This window comes from Sphaerodactylus townsendi, linkage group LG07, assembly GCF_021028975.2.
Source record: "Sphaerodactylus townsendi isolate TG3544 linkage group LG07, MPM_Stown_v2.3, whole genome shotgun sequence".
NCBI classification, from domain to species: domain Eukaryota; kingdom Metazoa; phylum Chordata; class Lepidosauria; order Squamata; family Sphaerodactylidae; genus Sphaerodactylus; species Sphaerodactylus townsendi.
In genome coordinates this window covers 22,630,568-22,650,816 of record NC_059431.1, presented here as the reverse complement: position 1 = coordinate 22,650,816, position 20,249 = coordinate 22,630,568, and the positions used below count along the sequence as shown (strand labels likewise).

General features: G+C 43.2%; 1 protein-coding gene across 2 annotated transcripts in view; it reads left to right on the top strand.

The window, feature by feature from the left end:
- The window catches only part of LIFR (LIF receptor subunit alpha), a 90,663-nt gene that overhangs the window by 28,203 nt on the left and 42,211 nt on the right, over window positions 1–20,249 (top strand). For both annotated transcript variants that reach the window (XM_048504662.1, XM_048504663.1), the window contains exons 2-7: window positions 7,481–7,634; window positions 12,949–13,063; window positions 14,568–14,722; window positions 15,180–15,343; window positions 18,335–18,512; window positions 19,549–19,821. In XM_048504662.1, coding sequence (XP_048360619.1) covers window positions 7,553–7,634; window positions 12,949–13,063; window positions 14,568–14,722; window positions 15,180–15,343; window positions 18,335–18,512; window positions 19,549–19,821 — 967 coding nt within the window. In that variant the 5' untranslated portion in view covers window positions 7,481–7,552. The remainder of the gene's footprint in view (window positions 1–7,480; window positions 7,635–12,948; window positions 13,064–14,567; window positions 14,723–15,179; window positions 15,344–18,334; window positions 18,513–19,548; window positions 19,822–20,249) is intronic.

The following is a 20,249-nucleotide window of genomic DNA, read 5'->3' as shown; positions in this document are numbered from 1 at the left end:
CCAAAATTTCCTCATATGGGAGTCATTTAATTTCAATTTGATCAAAGTATACCTATTACAACCTATTACAGGCACATATGTACAAGAGATTTATTTCTCTCTCACCTAATCTTGTCTGTGAAAATTAAAATCCAATTTTAAGTTGGATCCACTACTTTTTTTTCTTTCATAGGATCCTAAAATCAGCTGGTTATTGTTCTCTGGTAAATAAGTCACCCTTTCCCTCAGATGAACTGTTGAAACTTAAGCCCTTTCCGCACAGGCAAAATCAGAGGCCCAGGGACGGCAAAAACGCCGTCCATGGGCTGCCATTCACACAGGAGGCTGCCTGGCAGCGGCGTGAAGGCGAGGTTGTTGAGCGAGGTTGTTGCAAAGTGGCGTCTTCCTGTTGGCGCGGTGCGAACCGCACTGCTGGGAAGACGCCGCTTTCCCTGTCACCTCCACTGCCCTTCATGTCCAGTGTCACTCTGGAGGGCTGCAGAGACCTGCCCACGCTGCCCTCCAACCCCTGGAGGTCGGAGGGCAGCGTGGGCGGGTCCCTGCATCCCTCCAGAGCAACGCTGGACATGAAGGTCAGTGGAGGGGGCTGACTGAGAGGCTGCTCTGTGTGGAGCCGTCTCTCCAGCTGGGGGGAAGTGGGGGCCGTTCGCACGCCCCGAGTTTATGCCGGAGGAGGCTCATTTCCACGCATGTGCGGAAGGGGCCTTAGTTTATTTACTTAGTTACATTTAAAAAACCGCCACAAAGTAACTGTTTTCTCACAATTTACAGATTACAGGTTTCAGATTTCGAGCAGAACAATGAATAACATCTGAACTCACAAAAACACATATACAGAGAGAGAAAGATATTTAGTCAACTTGCTTAATGACTCAGATAGACTGTTTCATGCTTCGAAAATTCTCCTAGAGTACAGCGCTAGTATACTAGAATGAAAAAAAATCTAACAATCTAACAGTCTCTTCAAAGTGAAATATACCGCTTGGAGGGACAGTGGATTGTAAGTGTGGACTATGAGTCATGGCCTTGGGGCAAGGGGAGATTGTGGCCTTGTAATTACCTTCTCCCCCTGCTAGCTATAAAAACTACAGAAAGGCGTGATGTCATGTTGAAGGCACCAAGTTGACCTGCCTGTTTTCGGATTGCTCCATCTTCCCAAAAACCAATTCATGTCTGACAGGTTATTCTGTGCCCACAGTGAAAAGTTAAAGCATCTGTCTGTTCCTGATTGTAAAGGGGATGTTCTGCTGGCCGGAGGCTAGCATTTGTTGCTTTTAGGAAAACAGCTAATTGGCCAACTATACCTGCTTCTCCTTTTTTCTTCCCTCTGTCTATCATCACTATGCTAACATAGCAACCTGTCCTGACATTGTGCAGGAAAGTCCTTAGAAAAAAGCCTTTTGTTGAGGACTTGGCAACCAAACTATGTTTCAATAGAACATTTTCAAAACCTGTTTTTTCTGACTTTGACTGATTTAAGGAAAGGATTATATGCATGCGGTAATGCTTGTGGATTGTCTTTTTTCCCTCTGCCTTTCTGGGCTCTCCCTCTTTAAAAATGCGGCTGGTTTGGTGTAGTGTTAGGGTGTTGGATTTGCATCTGGGAGATCTGGGTTCAAATCTCTGCTCTGCTATGAAGATTCATGGCTATGAAGATTCTGGGCTAAGCACACACCTTCAACCTTACCTATCTCACAAGGTTGTGGGGATGAAGCAGTGGAGGAGAGAATGGTTCAAATTGCTCTGAACTCTTCAGATGAATGTAGGAATAATTGTGCACTAAAGAAGTAGAAAAGAGGGAAGGCAGCATGGCACAACCCAATCTTGTCAGATCTCAGAAGCTAAGTACTTGAAAGGGAAACCACCAAGGAAGACTCTTCAGAGGAAGGCAATGGCAAACCACCTCTGCTTAATTACTTGCCTTGAAAACCCCTTGCTGGGGTTGCCGTAAGTCAGTTGGCTGGCTGTGATTTGATGGCACTTTACACATACAAATAAGTGGGAATACACACACATTTTGGCTGAGAAACATAATCTTATATGCAGAAACCTGCCTGTTCAAATGGATACAAACTTAGGTCCACTCTGCATGGGCCAACAACACTGGTGCAAGCCTGGTAAAAACACCGGTTGGGGGAGAACTTTGCACGACGGCAGCACCATCTTTCCCCCCAACTGGTGTTTTTGAAACTCGCTAAATGAGCGAGTTTTTTTTTAAAAAAAACACCGTTTTCAACCAAGTGAACAGCGCTGGAGGGAGGTGCCGCTTTTAGGCATGTCCTTTTTTAAAAAAAAAAACCCTTCCCTTCTCTTCCCTGCGCAGCTCCGCAGGGATGAGAGGACACGCCTCCTGCCCTCTGTCCCCCAAGTCATTGCCATGGTCACAGGGGCGTGTCCAGCGGTGGGATTCAGCAGATTTGCACCATTTCAGCCGAACCGGTTGTTAAAATGCCTCTTGTAAACAACCGCTTGTTAAATTATTTAAATCCTGCCACTGGAACCAGTTGTTAAATTATTTGAATCCCGCCACTGGGCATGTCCCCTCGTCCCTGCGGAGCTGCTCAGGGAAGAGAAGGTAAGTGTTTAAAAAAAGGAAGTGCTTCTGCAAGCTGCAGCAGCTCCGGGGCCGCCTCATGGAAGTGTGTGAACGGCCCTGGGGCTGCGCCGGGATCATTTATCCCAGTGTTCATCTGCTTCACTGGCCTGTGCAGAGTGGGCCTTAGATAGATAGTTGATTTAATCTTGGCGTACGTTAAGTCTCTTAGTCAAAGTTGGATCTTTTAGCCAAAGTTAGAGCCATCACAGCAAAAACAAGCACTTTAAAGACTATGGACTGGGTCCCAACCAGTTTTTCCATCGGCAAAAAAGGCAGGAGACACTTGTGTTTGAATACAAAAAGGCTGTGACAGGTCACAGGAACCACATGAACAATTAAACTGTGTAGGATGATGGCTTCAATCAAGAGGGGCTGGATGAGATCAAGCAAAAGAGCTGATGGAATCAAGCTTCAAGCTTTTATGGATGCGTCTGCCGAAGTGGACTCTGGCCCCCAAAAGTTTATACCACATCAAATTTTGTTCATTGAAGTTTATGGCATTTCACATCAAAGAATCATACCATTCTAGGTAAAACCAGAGTGTTATTTGTTCTCAGCTTTTGGAGAGGCCTATTAAATCTAAGTTAGCTGCTGAAAAAAAATCATAAATATGATACCCTATTTTGATTTGTGTATGCTAAAGTGGTAGCCTGTTCTCATTAAAGTATAATCATCTAAGATGAGCCCAGCTGGATTACATTCAGGGTCCATTTAGCACAGCATCTTAAAAATACTGTATGATGTAGATCGTCATTATGCATCCTGGACATAAAAATTTTATCTGTACTTCAAAATCTTTCATGAAATTAAATCTTTTGTGTCATTGTTAGTAACAAGTCTCATTTTTCTCTATTGGTTCTTGTTTGAATAGTTTAATCCTTCAAAACCACTAGACATCAGTTTTTTTTTCTGTTTTTCTGTCTAAATTCTCTATCAAGGGTTTCCAATAGTCTATAAACTTTTCTTGGAGTAATGAGGTTAACTTGGCCATCCCTGCCAACTAATACCGTCACCCATTATTCTTCAATTGTAGAAATACTTTTCCATTTTTGTGCAAATAGTATTCTTTCTGCTTCAGGCGTATCTAAAAACAAGATTCCATGTTTTCTTTCCAGTGATCTAACCATAAGTCCCGACAGATAAGCCTCAGGTTTCGTTTGTGTATTAGTCTTCAAAACCTTTTGAATTAAAGTATGCTTGGACCTCCAAAATTCCTTAGCTTTTCCACAGGATTCCGCATTTGAGAATCAGCACCTGATTCTCTTTCAATTGGCCAAAGATGACGGAGGCCATCTTTCACGTTCCATGTTCAATCTCCAACTGTTGTCGGTCAAAGTAAACAGTACTGATCTTGAGAGACCAATTGTCTGATTCAGTAGAAGGCAGCTTTACATGTTCTGCAGTAGTATATGATAATTGATGATTGATATCAAATACTTCTATAGTACATTCCACATAAAGAATTCAGTTTGGTCTGTTGTGGGTCACAAGAAGAGGAAGTGGCATACCTCTGCTTTAGAAAAGACTCCCAAAAGAATGCTAGCATTAAAGATTCGTTTTTAAGCTCTGCTGTCTTCAAAAACATCATTCTGTACACTTCAAAATGTGGCAGTTTGAACAAAGAATGTTCCATTACCCTGTAGAACTAATTTTTTAAACAAGTAAACTGTCATTTCAGTGAAAAAATGGCTGAGGGAAAGGAGCAGGAACACACTGTCTTAATCCTGTGCCTCAGTTTTTGCCAGAAGCAGGCTGTTCTAATCCTCAGTTTTTGTCAGAAGGTGAGAAAGAGGAAGGTTTACCAAAGGGGTGTGTGTTCCGTAATGTCACTGAGCAATACAAGTTCATTTGACTGTGCTCACTAGAATGAGAGCGTTTCCTCCCTCTCATAAATGGGGGCAACAGCTAGTGTAGCTGATCAGCTACTCTAGCTGTTGCCCCCATTTATGAGAAGGAGGAACAGCTCTCATTTTAATCATAATAAACGTCTATTCTGTCCCCTCCCCAAGTTATCCCAGGTAAATTGTTGCATAGCTGAGGCTGTTATTCAGTCAAAATGGCAGGCGCTATAAAAAGGAAAGAAGGTTTCATTAGTTGGGGGTGGGAGAAGCCCAAAACTGAAACGTCGCTTTGTGTGACTCTCCCTGGCCTAACCCCACAAAGACTTTTTGTCTTTATTTTTACTTTTTCTCTTCAAATTGGGCCGGAGCTGAACTGGGCAGGCACTGTTCTTGAGCTTCAATGAGCATTCCCTGTGAGAAAAAAAAGATCAGGGAAGCAAGTGGAGTTTCAATTCTACTGAGTTCTTTATGTGGAACGGAGTATAGTTTTCACAAACGTTATTTAGCCTAAGCGAGGAAAGAGGATGTTGGCTAAGGAAGTAGCATTCATAGGAATGTTCCTTTTGGAAGATTAGCAGCAGGTGAAAAATTGAATGCTGCCCGATGAGAGTTTTTATTTATTCAGGAGTGATTGCCAAATAACTAGTTTTTTTTAATGGCCATGGTTCTTAAAATAGCATGTTCCCCCTCTGCTGAGTTAACTTTGGAAAGCCAAAGGCTGACTCAGCTAAGTGCAAAGAAATGTTGGTTCAAAAGGGAGAGTCACCGCATTCTGGCAGCATTCTTTGTCAAAAAGAATATAAATTCTGTCTATTTAGCAAGCAAGTCTACAATTTACTAGGCCTTACCATGTATTACGAGCCTCAAATGGAGCCTGCTTGTCCATACAGAAAAGTGTTGACTATTTCAAGCTGGAATCAATCCACTTCTCTGATGTCTCTGAAGCAAGGTCACCAGAAGATGAGACAGATGAGCAGGAAACCTGTTAACAATTCTACTGCTGTGTTTCTCAAGCGTCTTGAGGGAACCAACTAAATTGGCACCAGTCATTCCTTCTGACTGGTTGTCCCTTTTAATCCAGCTTTTCGCCCACAGTGAAGCTAAATTTACTGTGATAGGAATGTCATTGGAATAAGGATGTGGCTTATGGTTTTGGTGAGCTACATGTAGACTGTGACGACCACAGAACTGAAATATCAAGTTCCTTGAAAAAATAGTTTCTTGTCTCAGCAAGTGTATTTTATTTATATTTTTATTTATTTTATTTGTACCCTGACCTTTTCGCTGAGTCTTAAGGCAGATTACCAAGGTGTGAAACAGTGTGTAATAAGCAATGCTATAGGACTAGGATTACAAAAATGAGAAACTGCAAAACAGTATCATACAAGATATGTCAGACAATGCAAAAAAATGGAATGACAGAAGCAGAAAACAATGCAATGAATAGATAATACAGGACATACAAAACAGCATAGTCCTATTCCGTTCATAAAATGGGCTTTTTGAACCATTGCTTTACATTATAGCACTAGTACTTTTATAAAAGTGCTCTCCTGGACAATTCCGTTTTACATAGTTTGCTGAATGATAGCAATATGTTGGGGGGGGGGCACCTTCCTGACCATTTCAGATGTGCCATTCCACGCTTCTAAGTTTTGCTGTTTGGAAAGGATGAACAGAGGGCAGATGAGGAACCCAAGCTCTGAACAGCAGAGAGATGAAAACAGCAATGTTTTTTCTCCCTTCATGATGCCATCCTGTTCACCTGTGGTATAGCTACAAGGGGGCGGAGCATGCGTGTTGCACCGAGTGTGTGCCGGGGGGCGTGAAAATCATTTGTTTGAAGAAAAACAGATCTTAAAAGAATGCTGTGGTACATATTCAGGAAAATGAGATGAGTTTGTTTGAGACATCTGTGCTGCCTGCAATTCATATCCATAACAGAGACCTGAAGCCCTCCCCTTCGTCTCTTCTCTCTCTACCCTCCCCAGTGCTTGTGGTTGCTGTCCTGCAGATGGATTCCTTCAATTTCATGCCTGTCCAACCCTGACATGTTATTATCATATGTTCAGTAAGAGCCGTAGCCAAATACGTGTCTGATACAGCTATCTGATGTGGTTAGGGTGTCTGTGATGGATCTCTCTTTTTTTGGCATACAATTTTACACCAATATATTTGTTACCTTAATAAAATTCTAACAATCATATGCAAATTCTAACAAAATACATTTCTCTATTTCCCCCCTTTAACCTATTTCCATTGCTTTTTAAACTTATTTTGGAATTCATACATTTTAAAGAATATACACACACATACAAACACTTTTATGATTTGAATATATCTCTTCCACCTGACCCTTATTTTTGAGAATAATAATATGAGAAGTAAATTTTCCATTGGTCTTAAAATTCTTGATTCTATTTCTTATTCATACAGTTTGTTAACTTTGCCATTGTTATTATTATTTTATTATTAATTAGATTTGTTATACCGCCCACCCCCAAAGGGCTCTGTTACATTTTCTCCTGATTCATTTTCCCAGTTCTCAAGGCTAGGGCATTCTTCTTTCTTCCATTTCATTGCAGGTGTCATCAGGTATCTGAACAGTTCTTCTGAGGCTCTTAAGATGTTCTTTGATCTTAGCGAACATAACAAATTTGACTTTTAAGATCTGTATTTCTGTATATATGTCTTTGTTTTGTTTTTTACCTACATTTGTACATCCATTTACTGTTCCATTTTAACCTTTAATGGCATATAGACATTTGTACATGTTTAGTTTCCTGCCACATCAATATCTTCACAGATACATTTTTTTGACACTTGGGACCACAACTTTGTGTACTCCTGGCCGTAGATTATTCGTCTTCTATATTTTACTATCCCCAAGTATGCAAGGGTTGATTCTGGTGTTTTAGTATTCCTTTTGAGAATGTAAGCTGTGGGCCTTGAATCTTGGTTGGGAGACAATGTGGCATATACATTTTTAAACAAATAAAATTTTACTATTGGAAAATTTACATTTCTTCCTTTCTTTTTTAAGGGTCTGGCTGTGTGAAAGATTATGCAGTTTCCTGCTTGAGGTGACCAATTCTTCACTGTGAATTGTAAAAGAATGTGGAGAGGCCCAAGTCTCTGCTGTCTCTTGGCAGTAGCACATCTGTATTTCCTGGTGTTGGTTCCCAGTCAAGAAACAGGTTGGTGCTGTTGGATACAACTTACTGTCTATAATTGCAGCTGTGATTTCTTGGAATGTTTTCTGTCATGGTTCAGACACATCTGTAGTTTGTGTGAATGGTAGGTAATGTTTTTGTTTCACTTTGGGGGCAAATCCTTTTGCTATTTTAACAGAACTGGCAATCTGTGATTGCCCTGGGAACTGTGCTTGCCCTGGGAACTCTGAACTATGTCTGCACATGGCTGAATATTGCACTATTGCGCAGTAGTAATCCTTCACAGCTGCACTAGAAAATCCAGTTGCACATAGAATCATAGAGTTGGAAGGGGCCATGCAGACCATAGTCCAACTCTCTGCTCAATGCAGGATTAGCCTAGAGCAGGGGTCTGCAACCTGTGACTCTCCAGATGTTCATGGACTACAAATCTCATCAGCCACTCCCAGCTTGGCCAATTGGTCATGCTGGCAGGGGCTGATTGGGATTGTAGTCCATAAACATCTGGAGAGCCACAGGTTGCAGACCCCTGGCCTAGAGCATCCCTGACAAGTTCTTGTCTAGCTGTTCCTTAAAGACTGCCACTGAGGAAAGTTCTCCATCTCCCTGGATGATTGTGATAATTCAACCATAATGTACCTGTATCTGGATTCAGCCTCCAGTGGTTTAAAAAAAACCCTTAGTATTTGCCATCAAGGAAGGGGCAAAAATCTATCTCATGATATGCTAAGGTGGCATATGTTGCTTTGCATTTAATGTACCCTGTAATGTTTGCTTTGCTGTTCAATACAGAAAGTGTTGAACATGAACAGCCAAAGGCAAGGGGTGTTTTGTTTTTTTTGAATTAGAGGCATGAGGCTTCAAGCCTCTATGGAGATGTTATGAGTACTTATAAAATGAATAAAGCATACATTATTCATCTGATGCTGCTGTTGTTTCATTTGCAAATCTAGCAAGTGGAGCTCAGTACCTAGCTGTACATGTGAAACTTCACATTGGAACTGAGGAGAAGTATCTAAATCCTCACAGATTTTACATCTAAGACTTTTAACAACAAAAGAATACTTGTTAAAATTATTTATTAAAATATGTATAGTCTGTGTTCTTCTGTGGTGCTTAAGGCAGTTTACAAACCCAAATTAAAAATATTCCAAGTACAGTAAAACCCCTACGAATCCCTCCATTGCAACCCTGGCAAATGAAATTGACTTGCAGTGTCCCTTGTAACCTTCTAGAGATGATAGCTCTCCACCTGTTCCTCAGGATGGGAGCTTTTGTGGAAAAAGCTCAGGTTCCATTCATGTTTTTTGCTTCATTTTGCATGTTTTAAATTGCTGATTCATTTTGCATGTTTTAAATTGCTGTGTTTTCAACTGTGACTTGTAAGCTGTTTGAGACACAAGAAACGTAGGATATAAATATTCAACTAAATATTTCCTCATAGTCTGATGGTTAGGATAAAATGGAGGAAAGCAGAATGCTATTGCATGTTTCTTGGGGTTCCCATTGTGGCAGTAGGGTTGCCACATCTTATTCACTCCATTGGGAACAGGGGGGAGTATCATGACTCTTTAGGAATTTCCCAGTCTCTATGGTGATGTCACTTCTGAGTATCACCGGAAGTATTGTCTCAAACTGCTTGCTGACCCCCCCCCCCCACTTTTTGCTCCAGTTGATGTGAAGAATACTGGCAGGAACTAGAAGCAGGAGATTAAGAAGCCTGTTGGAGAGATAAACAGTAAAAAACAGCTAAATCAATAAAAGCATTCCATTGGTCTTTGGAGTGGGACCAAAAAAGACATGCTGTTTTCCCCGTCCCTCTCCCACTCACCTCGTCGTCCTGCATCGCTCTACTGGACTGCTGAGACCCTCCCTCGCTGCCCTCCAACCCCTGGAGATCGGAGGGCAGCGTGGGTGGGTCTTAGGAGTCCAGCAGGGCGACGAGGTGAGTGGGGGGGGGGGACGGGGAAGAGGCGGCTCCGTGCGGAGCTGCCTCTCCCACGCCAGCCTCTGCGGGGGCTGCTCGCACGCTCCCACGCGAACGGCCCCCACCCTCCACCGGCAGAATTCCTGCTGGTGCAGGGGCGCCCTTTCCGCAGTGCGGAAAGGGCCAGAGAGAGACAGAGAGAGGGAGGGAGTATGTACAGAGGAACGGAATGGCATGAAAATGGGTAAAGTTTACTGGGGGAACACAATGAGGGCAGTGGAGGAGGAGAACCAAGTGTAGGAGAGGTGGCAGCACTGTTAGGGTGCATTTTGCTGCCTGAGGAACTTGCTTATTTGTACATCTCACTCTATATCTCTGCTGTGTTTAGTTGAGTACTGCAGCTGCCAGTGTGGCTGTGCCTAGAGATGTTGAGGGCATCTGAATTCCAGGAGGAAAAGCCATTCAACCCCTATTAGAGGGATCAGATTTCCTCACTGAAAGCTGGGTAGGCCGCACCTTACACATCAAAGTCCTGGTGGGGAAGCCGTGTAATTGGTAATGACTCATTGTGATGACAAGGATTATTCTTACGACCCAGTGATGTGGTCAGCTGTAAATTAGAGGGAACATTTTACTTTCCCTTCGGCTGCTTCCTTTGAGTGCTCCGCAGTCTCTCTTAACAGCTAAGATGAAATCAGCAGCTTGCGAGGTTTTCAAAGTCAGTTCAAAGTACGTGATAAAAAGTTGCATCCGGAAAGGTTCTTTAGCCTTGGAATTTACTTGTTTGTTTTGTATTTGGCTTTTTCTGGCAAAGGCTTAAAATGCACTTTAAAGCGACATAAATTCTAGTATGAAACTGAAATGTTTAATGATTACCAGCTGTGCAGCAAACCTGCAGTTGAATAATACACCAGTCTCCAAAATAACACAAAATGGTGAAGATAAGGCATATCAGCACTGAAAGCTACAATAAAGTAAGATTTATTAGCAACAAAACAATACAATTTAATAAGCATCAAACCAGGCAATAACATTTTTTTTAAAAAAAAAAAGAAAGGTGAGAGATACACAAGACGTCAAAACAGTGGGTCAGATAAAATACCATGAATGACAGTCTGAGTTAGAAATGTTTAACTCAGTGGTTCTCAACCTGGGGGTCGGGACCCCTCTGGGGGTCGAACGACCCTTTCACAGGGGTCGCCTAAGACTCTCCGCATCAGTGTTCTTCATCTGTAAAATGGATAAATGTTAGGGTTGGGGGTCACCACAACATGGGAAACTGTATTAAAGGGTCGCGGCATTAGGAAGGTTGAGAACCACTGGTTTAGCTGATGTAGGAAGCTTAATAGACCATGTCAGTCTTAACCCAGTACCAGCAGCTATTCCACATGCAGGGTACTATCACAGAGAAGGTCTGTCCTAAGGCTTCCCATGTTATCACTGGTCATAATGGAACAAGGGCTGTAAATGTGGCCTTGGCAACCAGGTGGGTTTATGTGGAAGCACTTAATGCTTTGAATCTCCTAGTCTCAGACTGGTGAGTTTTGCCAGACGGCCGCCTCGCTGCTGCAGCATGGGCCAGCTGAAGATCCTGAACAGTCCTCAAATGCAGACCCCCGCAAAGGCCTTGCTAGTCTGCCGTTACGTTTCCACAGAGACCAGTTAGATGGGAAGCTGGAAGCAGCAGTGTTTTATCCCTGAGATCTCATTTTTAGAGGCATGACGCTTCTGAACACGGAGGCTGAACGTTTTATGAAGGCTTAAGAAGGCAGAAGTCTCTCACCCAGCTGTGTTCCCAGGGTTGAGTTACGGATATAATGTGGGGTAGTGAGAACATATCAGTGCCACTGTCCTTGAGGTGACAAGATCCTCCCTCTTTTAAAAACAAAATAGCTCTTCTGGCTTTGCCTCAGTGCTTGTTGGGCTTTTACAAGGCCATGTAGCTTCAGACTTTTTCTGCCCTCTGGAAATTAGATGTTCATTTACTTCATTTATATCCGGCCTTCTGCCTCGCCCCCCAAATGGGGACCCGGTATGGCTTCCCACATCATTCTCTCCTCACCCTGTTTTATCCTCACGACAACAAGCCTGTGAGGTTGCAGGTGACTAGCCCAAGGCCACGCAGTGAGCGTCTGTGGCCAGACAGAAACACTTTTGTCTGCCCATGACCCCCCGTGAGGCCTCTGGAAGGCTTCTTATAATGGCTGCACTCATTTATACCACAAGTGCCTGGATGAACTTAAGGTTTAAATCAGGCTCAGTGCAACATATAAATTATTCAGCTCAGTGCAAGGAAAAGTCACGTGTGTTCGTTTGTGCGTGGATTCACTTTAACTTGTGGGCAGGGCTGTTGTTGCTGGCTTGCCTAGTTTTGGTAGTTGGAATTGTTGTGCTTAAAAATGAAACTGACACCCTATAGTCAGATAACAGCCCATGTGAAACTAACCATAAAATATTTCATATATATTAACACTTTTTATAGTGGTTTGTAGTTCAGTGGTTTTTTGGCTTGTTAGTCACATAACAAGATGAGAGGGGGTTTTTCCCCTCAAAGCTTTGCATATCAGTGCTGGTTAGAGCTCGAATAGTCTTGAGAGCTCAAAGTGCATTAAAAGTGGATTGAAATTGCAATTATTCTGCATGTGCGAAAGTGCCCTCAGAGGGATTGTCCCTTTCACCCAAGGGATCTTTCCTGCCCAAATTTCCGAGAAACATAAGGAATTGGCCCTGTTTTATAGACAAGTAACCATGCAATCCAGAGTTACTTTAAGGCCATTGAAGTCAGTGGGTTTAGAAGTGAGTAAACCTTCATACAGCTGCATTGTAAAATTATCATGTGCAGAGCAAGTTTTTTGGACTGGCACGTGAATTTTTCTTCCTTTTGCAGGATCCTCAAGGTGGGGGGTAGAAGGGTGTGAATTTCACATTAAGGGCACATAACCTTTGTCCCATATTAGAACCAGGCCAGAAAAAAAACTGCTTCAAACTACAAAACCCAGTTTGCATTGCTTCTATGCTGGTCTGCCTGTTGCAGCCTCTCCCAAAGCATACTGGGAAGTATGATTGATCCCCCCAAAATAGCTTGTTTCATCTTCTTAGGGAAGACTGGGAATTGTTCTCCCAGTATTTCCTAAAATAATGAAATAAGTTGCGAAGCTAGTTTAATGTATGGTATAGATACGTCTCAAGTGTTTCTGTCAGATTTGAGTATTTATAGCTAAGCCACAAAACAGATGCAAGAGTTCATGTTTCAAATTGTGCTTCAAATCCAGTTGCAGAATTTGTTGAGATGGTGAAGGGATTATTAATATTCTTATAATTATTAACATTCTTATGGGGTTTTTTTTAGAGGGCTATGTTTCAAAACGAACGTTATGTTTCTGCTTAGTGACACTACTTTTGCAATTTCAGATTCTTTAAATGAGCCTCAGAATGTAACCTTCATCACACATGATTTACAAAACGTTATCTGTTCCTGGACACCAAGAAGGCTTGGACTCAGTTACAGGTTCTGTTACTATGACAGGTAACAACTGATAATGTCTTGGCATTTCCTGTTAAAGATATCCTATCACTTCGTGGAAGCATTGTTTTAGTATTGTCAGTTCCACACCAGCATCACTTTTCTGGTTTTTGGAAGTATTCATTCATGTGCTTATGTATGGAAAACTCTATACTACCCTATTTACTTATTTACATTTACTTTCGTCTTGCTGAGGAATTACCAGGTGAATTACAACATTAGATAATGATGCAATTACAACCGTAAACAAGGCGGAAAACTGGATTACACAAATTACTTGTTTAAAACGTTTTTTTACCACCGTTCTACCCAAGGCATGAAAATGAAAACATTGGAACATTAAAACAACATTTTAAATGTATTGTCAAAGGCTTTCACGGCCGGAATCACTGGGGCGCTGTGTGGTTTTCGGGCTGTATGGCCATGTTCTAGCAGCATTCTCTCCTGACGTTTTGCCTGCATCTGTGGCTGGCATCTTCAGAGGATCTGATAGTAGGAAAGGAAAGCAAGTGGAGTATATATACTGTGAGTAACAATGAAGATAGCAAGGTCAATAAGTGAGGCCATCTGAAAAGAAGTAGCCTGGCATGTGAGTAACAATGAAGTCTGTAGCATGTGAGTAACAATAAAGATAGCAAGGTCAATAGGTGAGGCCATCTGAATAGAAGTAGCCTGGCCTTTGTTCCCTTTGATTGCTTATTGTCTATAGTTGTCCTGTGTTCAGCTCCACACAAACACAGGCCAATTGGCCATGCTGGCAGGGGCTGATGGGATTTGTAGTCCATGAACATCTGGAGAGCCGCAGGTTGCAGACCCCTAGGTGGTCATGGAGGGGAGGGCATTTCATTGGTGGTGCCTTGTTTTGGGAGTACCCTTCCCAGGCATACCAGCAGCTGTTGCTACTAGAACAGTGGTGGCGAACCTTTGGCACTCCAGATGTTATGGACTACAATTCCCATCAGCCCCTTCCAGCATGGCCAATTGGCCATGCTGGCAGGGGCTGATGGGAATTGTAGTCCATAACATCTGGAGTGCCAAAGGTTCGCCACCACGGTACTAGAAGGTTGCTGAGGATGGGAAGAAAGAGGTAGGGATGTTTTTCTCTGGCATGGTTATGTATTCTGAGTCAGAGAAGAACATATTGCCGAAGATCTTCACAGCCAGAATCAGCTGGCTGTTGTGGGTTTTCCAGGCTGTGTGACCGGGGTCTGATAGGTTTTGTTTCATCTAATGTTTCACCTGCATCTGTGGCTGGCATCTTCAGAGGCATGACTGAACCTCTCAGTAACGGTCACCCTCATTCAGATGCTGGATTTTCAGAACGATATTTCTGTATTCTGGGAATAGGAGTTTGGTTAGCATCTTTGCTGATCACTTTTTTAAAACTATAAACTGTTTTTGAAACTTTTAGATTAAAAAAAAACTTTAAAAGGCTTTATGGAAGCTCCCCTCTCCCATGATTTATCTGAATTATGCCTGGTTTCATTTTCTATTTGTATTTTTTCAGACAAACCTCTTCTACGAAATGTGTGCCCACTCAAGAGAACAGTGCGCAGATGCCATTGTATTCTTTTGGGTCTACTTCTGTAGAGTTAAAGACCTTTGATTCATCTGTAAAGCTAATATCTGAAAAGACATTTCGGATACATGACAAAGATATTCGTAAGTATAAATACATATTGCCTTAATACCCAGACCTTCTTTCCTCTCCATCATCTGCATTTTGGCACTGAAGAAGCAGGCAGAATATTCCTGGGGGTGGGGGGTGGGGGGTGGAGACATTAATAATAAGTCCCTGTAGACTTATTAGTAGCCAGCTTTATTCCTCCCCACCCCCATCTTATAAAGAACCACATCTGATCCTCTGAAGATGCCAGCCACAGATGCAGGCGAAACGTCAGGAGAGAATGCTATGGGAACATGGCCATACAACCCGGAAAACCCACAACACCCTAGAAAAATCTTTCCTGTATGTTGAAAAATATGAACTTTAAAAATCCTAATTGTGTGGAGATGAGTCTGTTCAGGGCAGAGCAATGCAGTGATTCTGTTGTGCATTATAGATCTGATACCTAAAAGTTCTGAATCAGGTTTTCCCTTTTCTCCCCTACCAAAAAAGCATATGTTCCCTTCACTCCACATATCAATACCTTGACTGCTAACAACTTGACCCACACATTGAATCTGGAGTGGGATGATGGCGGCTCAGCTGTTCCAATTGACGTGGATGTAACCTGGGAAATTCAAGTTTTGCGTAAAGATCCCATGGAGATTGTGGCACAGGTGAGTTATCCTTTCTGTTCCAGCCTTTCTTTAGTTCTCCATCCCAAGCTTTGAATGGAATAGATCACTTTATAAATATGGGAAAGCTTTTGAAGATTTGGGTTTGGATTCATCCAGGTTTTTTCACTCACTGTTCCCCAGTTTTCCAACTTCAGCCGCTGACCCACATGGCTTGTGTCAGTAATCTCCACCATACCTGTTGGAGTAGTCAAAGGGGTCCCCTCCTTACTTTAACCTTTATGGAAAAGCAGGTTGGATCCAACCCACTGGGATCCAACCTTTATGGAAAAGCAGGTTGGATCCAAAATTGTATTGTATTGTCAGAGGCTTTCATGGCTGGAATCAACTGGCTTTCATGGATTTTCCAGGCTGTGTGGCCGTGGTCTGGCAGTTTTTGCTGCTAATGGGGCTGGCATGCAACTGTATTACTTGAATTGTTGCATATTGTGCTTGTGTCATCTTCAGGGAATTCAGGGTAACATACAGTCACAGTCCCATCCTAGGTAGCCCTGTATACTTCCAAATCACTTGAGATCACTGAATGACCCAATTCTGTTTAGGGTGGCACTGTTACTTTTATTTATTTTTTGCCGAGGAGAACTTTGAGGACTGGTTTAGGCTGAGAGAAGAGTTGGTCCAAGATCACCCAGTCAGGACAGAACCTCAGTCCAACTCCCTATCTGTCCTCAACAGGACACTGCTTCTGTGAGGAGGAAGAGCTAGGAAGAAAAGGAACAGTACTGCAAGTAGGCCAAACGTGTAATGTGGAGATGGCCGGATGTCCTCTTTTATGAAGAAGTAACATTTGTTCTCATTGGCCTTGTCAGTGATAGATATGGGATCAATGGCTAGATGTTTGTAAACAGCATTTGGGAGATTGTCCCATTTTCCACCCCTAGAGAGTGGCACGATGAACATCTCACTGTGCACTCGGTATGAAGGATCCATTTTCAGACCATGGTAATCAAACCCAGTCTACTCAAGCGATTTTGAAAAGAAGCCCAAAATATCATGCTTTTTAAATGCTTTGGGGGCGGGGGCTGGGGGGGGGGTTATAGCAGCCTGATAACCTAATCTAACCCAATCTTGTCAGATCTCAGAAGCTAAGCAGCGTCAGCTATGGCCAGTACTTGAGAGCCAGCATGGTATAGTGGTTAAAAGCAGATGGATGCTAAACTGGAGAACCAGGTTTGATTCCCCACTCCTCCACATGAGCAGCAGACTCTTATCTGGGTTTGATTCCCTGCTGGATAAACTTGGGCTAGTCACGGTTCTCTCTGAACTCTCTTAGCCCCACCTACCTCACAAGGTGTCTGTTGTGAGAAGAGGAAGGGAAGGAGTTTGTAAGATGCTTTGAGCCTCCTTAAGGTTGAGAAAAGCAGGATATAAAACTCTCCTTCTTCTGGAATTGGAGATCACCAAGGAAGTCCAGGGTTGCTGTAGAGAAGCAGGCAACGGCAAAACCACCTCGACTGAAACCTTGCCTTGAAAACTCCATGCTCCTGGGGCTGCTATGAGTCAGTTGCAAGTTAACAGCACACATTTTATCAGATTTTGTAGCCTGTGGCTTAAGATGACTCTTTTGGAAGCATGATTAAAGGCATGATTAAATATTAAGAGACAGAAGAAGATGACCAAGGTGCCAGCTGATGTAATCCCAGTGTACATTTGAAGGCTAGTGAAGCCAAAGGAGATCAGGTGGCTCGAGGGTGTCGCGAAGTCATCACTGTGACAGTCTTCCACCTGAGAGAAAACACTCCCGACTATCCTGTATATTGACATCACTTCAGTGAGGGGATTGAGAGTCTGCAGAAGCCATCAAAAAGTGATGCGTAAGCTTCTAGAGAAGAAAGGTTTATTTTTGGAGCTTATGGAATATCATCCAGTTCTTGGTATTTCTTCTTGTCTTTTTGTTTTTTTACACTTCACAATTCAGATTTCCTCAATACGACACAGAGGAGACCAAATGTGGCTAGCCGTCCTGATTTATAAGCTATACTCTTCCCCCCAAAAGATTATGGTAGAATTGCTTATTAATCTGCCATTTTCTGGACCTCCTTTGTTCTAGAATGTTCCTCTTGGGTCCTAGTGCCTTGGGGACAGAAGTAGGTAGGTTCTAGGACCCAAGCTGAGCATTTTAGAACAAAGAAGGTTCAGGAAAAGGGAGATTTCATATACAATTCTACTGTCATCTTTTGGTGGAAGACGAATAGTACTTGTTTTATCAAGCCACGTTTACAGGAAAGATACTGCCCTTTTAAAAAGAAGCAGGCAAACAAACTAGTTGTAAGATACAAAAAGGTGTATGTATAAAGTGCTGTCCAGTCACAGACAACTTATGGCCACACAGTAGGGTTTTCAAGGCAAGAGACTAACCGGTAGGTTCATGTTGCCTTCTGTTACATAGTGACCCTGGCATATTCCTTGGTTTCCCATCAAAGTACTAGCCAGGATTGACCCTGCTTAGTTTTTGAGATCTGATGACATCATGCTCTAGCCAAATATTTATTTATTTATTTATATTTCAGTTTATAGCCCATCCTTCCCTGAAGGGCTCAGGGCAGCAAACCACAATAATAACCCATAAAAACAACATCATCATAACATTCCAGCATAAAAATGAGTTTAAAACAACATAGAACATGTACAAAAATGGTGCCTTCCCAAACCCTTACATGTCCCTGGGAGGTCACGACAACAGTTTGATTTCAGCGTAGATCTAGGTGGCACGATGTAAAAGCCTGGTGGAACCACTCCTGGCCGCACGTGAATGCAACGTTGTGTGAAAATTTCAAAGCAATCGGTCCAGTAGTTTGGGAGATTACCTGTCAGCAGAAAAACGCACTGATAGATTTTTATATATGTAGGATTTTTATATATATAGAAGATAGGAGAGTGTGATTTGCCCCCCTAGCAAGTCTTCCTCAATAAGAAGGCAAAAAAGTATAGATTTTATTGAAGTTGTCTGTAATGTTTCTTTTGGATTTGTAGGAACTCTATAATTCAAAATTGATTGGTAAACATACTACCATCTTACACTGGAGCTGGACATCAGACATACCTTTAGGGTGCACCACTCATTATGTCCAGATTCGCTGTTTCCATCATTTGGGGGAATATCCTGGGCCTAAATCATGGAGTGAATGGAGTCTGCTTGCCAACTCGCCAGGTAAGGTGATGCTGTCGCATGAAAGTGACTCAGTGAGTGAAAACGTCAAAGTAGCTTTGCAGTTGTGTTTGCAGGATGCACCACACTTGAACCTGAATCATTACTGGATATGTGCCAGCAAAGGACAGAACAAAAAATTGGGTTGTACAGCCATTACCACTCCATAAACAGAGTGGTGTAATGCAAAGGCATATGGAAGCCCGGCTCACCGAGGAGACAAAGCTTTTCTGGGCGCCTACCTGGCGGTGCCCCTCTGTGCCTGGGGTTGGGGGTCGGGGTGGGGCTTGGGGTGCCCCCCTTTCCTTCCCTCCCCGCAGCCTGGCTTCTGCCCTCCCCAGAGCCCCTGTCCTCCATGCCTATAAAAGTGCGTCTTCTGAGGTTGGCAGTTGCTTCTGCTCCCCCCAGGCTCTGGGGAGGGCAGAAGCCGGGCTGCAGGAAGGGAAGAGGGGGCGAGAGGGCTGGTGCCCCTCCCCTCCCTGTCCCTGGAGGCCAGCTCCTGGCCTCCCCAGGGCCTGGGAGGGGCAGAAGCCTGGAGGGCACCAGGGTGCTGCACCTTTGGGCTCTCTTGCCCCCACCCAGTCATCGCTCCCACAATGTGGGCGGGGCCGAGGGAGCCCAAAGACCACATCGTGTTGGGGCTTCCTCGGCCCTGCGCACATTAATGATGACATGGGTGGGGTCGAGGGAACCCGAGGCAGCGACTTCCTGCTGCCTTGTTGTCTTCACAAAGGCATCTAGTCACATGGGGGCAATTTTGCGCCCCCACATGTCCAGATTAGTTGCGCCCTGGGACAACGGTCACCCCTTGTCCTTGGGCTGATACGCCACTGGTGTAATGACTAAGAGTGGTGGACTCTAATCTAGAGAACTGGCTTTGATTCCCCACTCCTCCACATGAAGCCTACTGGGTGACCTGGAATTTTGTGTCTACATGAAATGTTCATCTCATCAGTTGGGTAACTAAGGGAATAATCATAAACTGTGGATATTTCCCATCCCCCCATGCTGACCCAATTCTTCCCCTTGTTCGTTGTAGGGCAAGATACGGGCTTTAATTATAGAATATTCACTATGACTGAAGTGGCGCAAGTGGGCTCCAACCTGACATTCTGCTGTGTGTTGAAGACAGGACAAGAGTTAGTCAACATAGAGTATGACTCCTATCCAGTTCCCCAGCCCCGCATCCGTCTCTCCAATTATAGTGTTATGATCCAAGCGCCAAATGTACACAAGAGCATCGTGGCTGGAGACAATGCGTGGTGTCAGACTAAGAGCTATGACATCGTTGGAGTTACCGTCTTTGTAGGCTGTAAGTACATTGTTGGGCAACTGCTTTCGTCCTAATTCTTTGCTTTAATGGAATGTAAATAATTGAATCCTTTCTTCCTTGGAATGGAAATTGAACTCGGCTTTTCAGCGTAGAGCTTGATTTTTTGTCCAAGGGATATGTAGACCATATAACTAAGGAAAGCCTGCAGTCATGATTTACATAATCTGCCATGTTTGGGTATCCCTCTACTCTGCCCCCTCCCCCCACATATGATTGCCAGAGCTAGGAAGTAGAGCGTCTCTGTCTTTTTCAGGATTCTTTGTTGTACTCTGAGTTGCATAGCACCAAATACAGTTCCAAGTGCAGGAAGCTGAGATGCAAATATGCTGTATATTTTCCAGCTTAAGAAGCATAATTTGGATTGCCAACAGAATCTTCTTAAGTTTACATTTAGGGCAACATTCAAG